The sequence below is a fragment of the Pan troglodytes genome, chromosome 9 (assembly GCF_028858775.2).
Source record: "Pan troglodytes isolate AG18354 chromosome 9, NHGRI_mPanTro3-v2.0_pri, whole genome shotgun sequence".
NCBI classification, from domain to species: domain Eukaryota; kingdom Metazoa; phylum Chordata; class Mammalia; order Primates; family Hominidae; genus Pan; species Pan troglodytes.
The window spans coordinates 126737100-126746208 of NC_072407.2; the positions used below are offsets into that span (position 1 = coordinate 126737100).

At 43.2% G+C, this 9109-nt stretch overlaps 1 protein-coding gene across 4 annotated transcripts in view; it reads right to left on the reverse strand.

The window, feature by feature from the left end:
- The window catches only part of MSANTD2 (Myb/SANT DNA binding domain containing 2), a 35499-nt gene extending 26390 nt beyond the window's left edge, over positions 1 to 9109 (reverse strand). For 2 of the 4 annotated variants that reach the window (XR_010147704.1, XR_010147703.1), the window contains exon 1: positions 6965 to 9109. Coding sequence is in view for 2 of the 4 variants with exons in the window: in XM_001140961.7 (XP_001140961.2) it covers positions 6965 to 7741 (777 nt within the window). In the remaining 2 variants the exon portion in view is untranslated. The remainder of the gene's footprint in view (positions 1 to 6964) is intronic. The other 2 variants (XM_001140961.7, XM_508840.8) reach the window with 1 other exon arrangement.

Below are 9109 nucleotides of genomic sequence, written 5' to 3' on the forward strand. Positions count from 1 at the left end.
CAAAAGTTAAGCTCCACACTTTTCCCCTGTAACCTTTCCCTGTTTTCCTCTGGCTTTCTAATGGCAAGGGAATTCAGGAGCCCAGCACCACTACATAAGCCAAGAAAGATATCAAAAAGATACTGAGTTCTAAAGCAGCAGTATTTAACTGGGGTAGTCTCCTTTAATAATTGATGGAGGCAACTTGAAACCTTAGGGATTCCTGTCATTCCCCCTCTTATTTATATTGTTTAAGTTATCAATCCTGGCCCCTGAATTTAGAATAACAAAAACAATATAGGCCAGTGATACTGTTTCTTTTAAATGTAACTTGAATATTTCCTAAACAGCAAAAATTTCAAGAGACAGTTGATAAAACTCACAAATAATGACTTAATGTGTATTTTTCAGATTCAGTTTGTTATTCAGCACATTTTATCGCCAATTCTCATCATATTCATCTCATACCAGACTTAACATTTTCTATGTCCTGCTAACCTCGTATAAATTTCCAAACACATCATGAAAAATTTTAATGTCAGCTTAAAAATCTTCCAGAGGATACATGGGTTTCAAAGCCTTTTGGGAGTACACAAGCAAAAAGTTTGAACACCCATTATTCAAAAGCTGTTCCGGCCAACAAAACAGTCACTAGCCACAGGTGACTATTTAAATGTAAATTAGATAAAATAAAAAATTCAATTTTGCAGTCACGCTAGCCACATTTCAGGTCCTTAAGAGCCACCTGTGGCTAGTAATGCCGTATTGGACAGTGCAAATTCAGAACATTTCCATCATCACAATAAATTCTATTGGACAGGGCTGTCCTAGGGAACCTAGAATATGCACTGTTTGCCCCAGTGAGTTGAAGTTATAAGACTTTTATTCCTGGCACCACCTCCTGGAATGGCAGGCCATTTTTTTTTTACTTTTATCAAGGTTCCTCCTACACAGGGGTAAAGTGACAGAAAGGTCAAGAAGGAACTTTGAGCTCCCCCTAGAGGTTTGAGTGGGTGGCCATGAGAATCCTTTTACAAAGATGAATTTAATACTGTGAATAACAACTTTTTACCTGAAACTGTTCAATATGGTAGCCACTAGTCACATATGCCTATTTATAACTTAAAACTGAATTAATTAAATATAATTTAAAATTCTGTTTCTCAGGCACAATGCCACACATTTTAAGGGCGGAACAGACGCATGTGACCAGTGGCTATCATACTGAACTGAGGTAGACAGAGAATATTTCCATCATCACAAAATTTTATGGAACAGTACTATTTGTACTACATGCTTTCTAAATTATTTTTTCCTTTAACATATCCTCTTAATGAAGTAACCAGAATATTTAACTCCACCCTTCACTGTATTTCCAAAAATGCCAGAAAATAAACCCAGAATTCTACTCATTCATAACATGTGCTTCTTAGCTCCTTTCCTTCTAAAACTGAAATCTTAAATATAAGTGTATGATTGGTAGTCAAAGATGGTCTATTCTTTGAGGATACACATCAAGCATCTGTCAAATTCACAAGCAGATAAGCAAACTGGAAGGCACAAGATTTCAGGTAACATTGGGATGGTAACAACAGAGACTAAATATATAAAAAACAACACGAAATAAATCTAAACCTATTTGAGTAGCTTATCATATTTCTTAGAAATCTTTCAATGAGAAGGTAGAAGAAATGCCTTGTCTGCAAACGCCAAAGAGAAGTCCTCAGAGATGGGCGGAGTCTATTAAAATGCTTATCAGGGACAATGGGAGCTTTTTGCTCCAAGTTAGTTATCTTTGCCCTGTTGGTTCTTACAAATAATTGCAAGGCTTCAGAGCTAAAATGAAAGACCAAATATACTATATGGTGATTTTCCTGTTAGAGTACAAAATTTGTTCCAAAGATGATGACAATTACTAATGAATAAATCTAAACAATGTCCCCAGAAAATTAATCATTTTGTTTTCTGGGCAGAAGACTCAAAATTTTATCTTTTATTTATTATTTATTTATTTTGAGACAGAGTCTCACTCTGTCACCCAAGCTGAAGTTCAGTGGCTCAATCTCAGCTCACTGCAAACTCCACCTCCCAACCTCAAGCGATCCTCCCGCTTCAGCCTCCTGAGGAGCTGTAACTACAAGTGTGTGCCACCACGCCTGGCTAATTTTTTGTATTTTTGGTAGAGACAGGTTTCACCATGTTGTCCACGCTGGTCTCCAACTCCTGAGCTCACGTGATATGCCCGCCTCAGCCTCCCAAAGTACTGCGATTACAGGCATGAACCACCATGCCCGGCCTCCTTTACCGTTTTTAAATTTGTCTGATGAGCGACCAGCACTGATTCAGAAAAGGCAAGTTTTTTAGGTCACATTCAATCACCTTGCATTTCATCTTGAGGCACAGCTAGAAGTTCACATCTGTTTCAAAGACATAAAGCCAACTCTCAAGAGGCAAATTTTTGGAGAACACCCAAAAATATGGGACTTGAGAATGAGTTTTGCAGTGCATCAGATTAACTGACTGAAGTGTGAATGCAGCATCTGGCTCAGAGTGAATGCTTTCATGAATTCCAAGTCTAGATAGGTCTTTCAACTACTACAGTATGGCCAGCGATGAGACTGGTCACTCCTTTGAAGTCATCACACTTATAGTCTGCTTTAGGCAAGTAACACTAAATCAAGTACCGCCTTGCATTCCATCCCTTGTGTTGTCTTGATCAGCTTTTTAACTCATTGATGTATGTACACAAGCTTCAATTGGATTTTATGCTCTTGGACTACAGGAGTGTATATTACACTTTTATTTTTATTTTTATTTTTAAAACTACAGTTCTTTTATTCATCCTAACACCTAGCAGACAGCCCTCCACATAGTAAACACTTAAGTATTTGGTGACTGGAGATATGAAAAGGCCTACAGTAAAAGAGAAAAATCATGCAATCACTAGATAAAAAACTACCTAGATTTGTGTATCTGACTCCAAAATTGGGCTGGAATTGTTAGCAGACAAAGTTTCTTCTGGCAAACAAACAAAAATGCTACAAAACTTCAAGATAAACAATCTATGTAGTAAGGCAGTGTCAAACACATCCGTTTTACCCAAACGACAGAACAAATACCAATAAGATGACAGACATCAAAATCAAACTTTGCAGCAATAAACAAATTTTCATATCTGACTGTAAATTAAAATCTTGTGTGCTTAGAAACGTGTTCATTTAGACAGTATTAAAAAGTAGGATGTTAGTCTCAAAATCCAAGAGTTAAATTATTAATTCAATTTCAATATTTATAATTTTAGTACTTTTACTGTATAGATAAGAGGACCAAGGCACAGTCCAGAGAAGGTAAGTGACAGGCTTTAAGGTGATTCAGGAAGGTGGTCAGAAAAGGGTGCAATAAGGCTCAGCTTTCTGATCCCTTATACAATGTGAGGAAGGCTGCTAATCAGAAATTATCTGACTAAAGGAAGGTTTGCATGGAAAAATTAAAGTTGCTATATAGCTCTTCCTTTTAAAGTTAGAAGAAATTATTTACTGGGTTTTCATAGTTGAATTCTTTTTTTTTTAAGAGACCAGGTCTCACTATGTTGCCCAAGCTGGAGTACAGTGGCTATTTACAGGTGCTATGATCATGGCACACTGCAGCCTCAAATTCATGAGCTCAAGCGATCCTCCCACCTCACCCTCTAAAGTAGCTGGGACAACAGGGAAGCGCTACTGTACCCGACTCATAATTGAATTTTTGACAGGAATTTCAAATATATTAGCCCAGAAATGTAATTGATTCACACATACTCCTTCTCTGTGAGCCTCTGACATTGAGTTCACATGTACTTTAGTCTGCATAAGAAGTTCCTCCTTCTCCTTTTCCACATCTTACTACTTTGCTTCTATTTTGTAAAATCTAAAGCAAAAAGTATTACTAATTTCTTTTTGTAGTTCTCATCAACACAAAGTAAAAGAGATTTTTGAACTACTTGTTTTAAATCTGCATTTCTGAAACTGGGATCTAATGACTTGTTTTCAGAGGTTTGAGATTCTCTGAGATTTTAAGATAGCAGTTTTATTTTCATAAGCATAATCTGAGTTACTTGAACATCCACTTCATAATTGTGTAGGAATATGATTTCAGTGACCACATTTGCTTCTGTGCTGAAGATTACATTCACACTAAATCTCCTTAAATGCTGTATTCTTCAGACTGGGTTCCAAAGTCTGTTTTTTCGTTAAACAGCAGTATTATTGAATAATACTGCTGCAGATTTTTATATTTTCCAATATTCTCTTTCTAGACTTTATTTGGTGAATTAATTAAATAAGGCTGGATGTGGTGGCTCTCGCCTATAATCCCAGCACTTTGGGAGGCCAAGGCAGGCGGATCGCTTGATTCTAGGAGTTTGAGACCAGTCTAGGCAACACAGTGAGACCCTGTTTCTAAAAAAACAAAAATACAAAATTTAAAAATTAGCTGGGCGTGGTAGTAAATGCCTGTAGTCCTAGCTACTCAGGAAGCTGAGGTGGGAGCATCACTTAGGTCCAGGAGTTCAAGGCTGCAGTGAGCTATGATCACGCTACTGCACTCCAGCTTAGGCAACAGAGCAAAACCCTGCCTCCATTAAAAATAAACATAAAACAAATAAAAAAAATGTAGTGTCTACTATATGCTAGTACAGCAGTGAATAAGAGAGACCAGAACCTGTCCTTAGAGAGCTTATTCTGGCAGGAAAACTCAGCATTACTAATGAAAAAGTCTGGGTTCTTTGATTGAAATCACATAAAGAGTAGAGCACTTTAAAACACAAAACAGTTATCTGCCCTCCTTGTTAACAGCTACTATGGATCAGAGAACCCATACTCATCAGCACATTCCCAAAATATCCTAAGAGCTCGAGGTCAACTTGGTTTTACCTGTCTGGACACAGGTAAACCAATCCTCTTTTAAAAATTATTCAAATAAATCTCCTTTTCTTGCTTTAAGTTATCCTTCTCATAACTGGACAATGAAACAACCCAATTAGATACTCCCTGGTTGAGAAACAATTTTATGGAGAGATTTATATTCAGTGAGGTTTTGACAACACACTTTTTCTGCGTGATTGGGAAGTTTCTACAGACAGAAATCAATCAAGCTGAAACAGTTTGAAATGCCTAAAATGCACTTCTAAACTCAAGAAGAGGTCATGGATAGACGCTAGCCAAGACAGTACAAAAAGTCTCCCAAAAATTTAACCTTGGCTGGGCACGGTGGCTCACGCCTGTAATCCTAGTGCTTTGGGAGACTGAGGCAGGACAGCTTGAGACCAGGGAGCTAAAACCAGCCTGAGCTACGTAGAAGACCCTGTCTCTAAAAAAAAAAAAAAAAAAAAAAAAAAATTTAATGAGCCAGGTGTGGTGGGGCATGCCTGCAGTCCTAGCTACTGGGGAGGATTGTTTGAGCCCAGGAGTTCTTCAGGTTGGCCAAGAGAGGGAGATCCTGTCTCTAAATATAAATAAATAAAAATTAAAATTTAACCTTAATGACTTTGAATAGAACAAATGAGATTCAGAGAAGAGTAGCTTTGTCCTGTTAGCTACTACTTTAATGTCCTTGTTAAAAAAAGAGAAAGCTTAAGAAGTCCCAAAGATAAATGTTATCAAATACACTAATTTAAATTTGTAATGGAGTAATTAATGGGTGGCAAATTCCTTGAACAATAGTAGGTTTTAAATATCTTAGTTTCTGGACCAAGTTTTCTAAGCAACAACATCCCCAAAGAAATACTACCGGAGCCAAGACCTGGAGAACTTTGGTGCAATTTCCCTCCTTTAGCTTACTCTAACTCATGATTGCGCCTATTAGACTTTATTATTGCTCTTTGGTGTGATCATTCTTATTTTATAATTGTTCTTGGTGGTTTTTATCTCCCTTCAAGAAGTTCCCAGAAAAAGTGCCAGCTGTATCAGAAAAGAAGTGCACAGATAATAGGATAAGTAGTTCAGTAAAAACTGGGAGAATCCTATCACAATCTTTTTAGCAGCCACTACGATGAAGAAATGAGCTTAACTAAAATACAACTCCTTATCTGCCAATAATACAAATATGAACGCCTAAAGTCAGTTCTAGTAGCAAAATCTTAACCTGGCTAAGATTTCTAGCCCAAATTAAGCCTCTGCATTTAAACATGCAGGTACACAAGGACGGCCAGATGCACACTGAGAGTTCTACTTGTCACCACATCCGGCACAGAAACTGAAGCAGGGAAAAACTGGCTTTCCTGAAGGAGCTTCCTAAGAAACCGCAGGGCCTCAAGCCAATCTAACTCTGGAGGCATCGACAATCCAAATTCCAGACCAACTCTTGGCCAAGCTAACTTTCATGGTGTACACTAACTCCGCGGTAACAATACACAATCTGGCTACAATCAAGCCTTTCCAATTCTCCAAAGCATCTCTAGTCTTACTCGTCCTTCGTAGCTCAAGATAGAAGCAAAGCGACTGACACAAAGGCCAGTCGTCCCAAGGCGCTTTTTCTATGGCTCCGCTATGGCCAGTTATTAACTATTCCTAAACTAGGGGCTCAATGCCCCCCCTTCTGCCCTTCCTCAATCCTGCCCCGGCCGGTAAGCCTCTGCCTGGGAGCCCCTCCGCCTGGAACAAAGCGAGGGGCCCCGGCGGTGGGGGCCAGAGGCGCCAGCGGCACGGGGACTGCCGCACGGCGCACAATGAGAAACTACCAACTTCAGAGCGCAGGAACATCCTCAATTGGCAAGAAAGAGGGGCGGCGGCAGGCACGCCCAACTTCAAACTCAGGAAACCTACGGGCTGGCGGCCATCTGGGAAAAAGCCCCCTTCCCAGGGAGAGAAGAAAAAGGCGGAGGAGATGCGAGTCGCCCACCGGGCCCCGGAGGGGAGCCCTGCCCTCAGACCGGCCCCCGCCCCCGAGGCCCGCTTCCCCGCCTTCTCTCTGCCTCTGGTTCGCTGCCCCAGGCCGGGCGGCCGGTTACCTTGATGCGCTCCCGGCACTGGGACGGGGTCCGCTCGTAGCCCAGCTCGGCCAGGGCCCGGGACACGCGCTCGTACATGGCTGGCCCGGGGGCCTTGCTGCCGAACACCGTGCCGGCTCCCTCCAGCTGCTGGTACCGCGCCTCCACCAGCCGCTCGTTGCCCCACACTGCGATGAGCGCGTTCGTCTCGGCTGGCGTCCACGACATGCCCCGGCAGGCGGCGGCGGCGGCTGCCGCAGCCCCGCCACCGCCGCCACCAGGGGAGAAGGAGACCGAGGACGAGGCGGCGCTGCGGCCCCCCAGCCCCAGCCCGAGACCCCCGGACGCCGCTGCCCCCGAGCCCGCCGCACTGCCCGGCCCGAGCGGGGAGGCACCCCGAGGCGTGGAAGGGTCGGACAGCGATGGATTTCCGTCGCTCAGGCCACCAGGAGAAGCCGGGGAAAGCACCTCCATCTTCGGAATTTTTAGCGGCGAGTTGGCGGGCAGCTCCGAGCCACAGGGCGCAGCCATCTTCCAAGCGGCCGCCGCTGCACCGCCCGGAAGTGACGCGCCCGCGCATCCGGCCACCGCGGTCTCCGGGGCTGCCCTCGGGCCTGGCTCGCCCGCGGGCGGATGGCTCCGGGTCTCTGCTGCCGAGGATGTGGCTGCCGGGCGGAGGTCGTCCACTCCCCTGGGCCTTTCTCCGCGAGCCCTCCCACGCCGCCCGCTCCTCTCCCGGGGCGAAGGGCGGGGACGAGGCGCGCCGAAGCCCCGAGCTGAAGAGAAGGGTGGGGGCATGAGGGCGCTGGAGTGAGGAACAGATTGGAGCCTTCCCACTTCCTCTCCAATCTCAGCCCCCGGGAGGAGGGGTGAGGCCCGCGAGGGGGCCCGGAGTTAAGGAGGAATTGACCGTTTCTCTCTCTCGTGTCTCCCCCGCCTCTGCCCGTCTTCCCTCTAAGCCGGCCTCTAGGTGCAGAGGCTGACGTCCAGGATGGGGACCAGGGAAGCCTCTGGAGGGTATATCCGGGAAGGCACCAAGGCTGAAGTGAGAGCGGTTCTGGGGAAGGCTTTAAAAAGCAGATATGGACCAGGGTAGAGTTCGTACGCTGTAGCTTTTCAAGAACACCGATCTCATTAATTAAAGAACAGCAACTATTTAATTCCAGTTATAAATTATTGTTTTCCAGTTAGTCTGGGTAGGTGTGGCCGTTTATAGAATAGTTAGATTACATTAGTCTTTATTGCGTTGGTACAGTTGTCTATAGCTTGAGCATATAAAAACTCCTGAGCCCAGCAGAAAAGTTACTTTCCAATACTATTCTCCATCCTCCGTGCTTTGGAAGTTGCATCGTTTTCCGGTTTTTCGTACTCAAAGAACACTGTCAATTATGACAGCTCTGTGACCTCTGGTAATGAATTAGTGTATTAGTCACTCCTGAAACGTTCCTTAAAGTGCTGGAACTTAACAGTAGCACACCACATCCAGTACACAGCTGTACCGTATTTCCATATTTTTCAAAGCTGAAAATCTTAATTGGATATCTTGGATCATTAACTTAAAACCTCAGCGGATTTTTCTTTCAAAGCAGACATAACTGAGGATGCTGACCAATGAATGCAAATAAACTATGCAATATTTTTTAAAATAACAAATGTATGTTAGTTTTTTTTAAGCTGAGGTCAACTATGTTTTGGGGGGGTATGTGCTCTTTTAAATTATTGTTTTATTTCCATCGATTTTGGGGGGTAACAGGTGGCGTTTGGTTACATGAATAAGCTTTTTAGTGGTGATTTCTGAGATTTTGGTGCGTCCGAGCAATGTACACTGTACCCAATGTGTAGTCTTTTGTCCCTCATTAGCCTTCCCCTTACCCCCGAGCCCCCGAGTCCCCAAAGTCCAATGTATCATTCTTATTGAAGACAGCTAAATTTTTAACTCTGAGACTCACTGGAGAGAATGACTGGTTGTCTTTGGGTGTTACTGAAAAGCCAAAGGATTAAGCAATAGGGATAAAGTAGAGGAGGAGATAATTGTTCTCGTATGTCATATGAAAATGCTACCATAGTTTATAAGCTAACAGAAGAAGCCTGAGGAAGTTCCCGAATTTATGATATCCTCTTCCCTTTTTTCCAAAGAAAGATGCAGTCTAGGGCACCTCAGTTAAG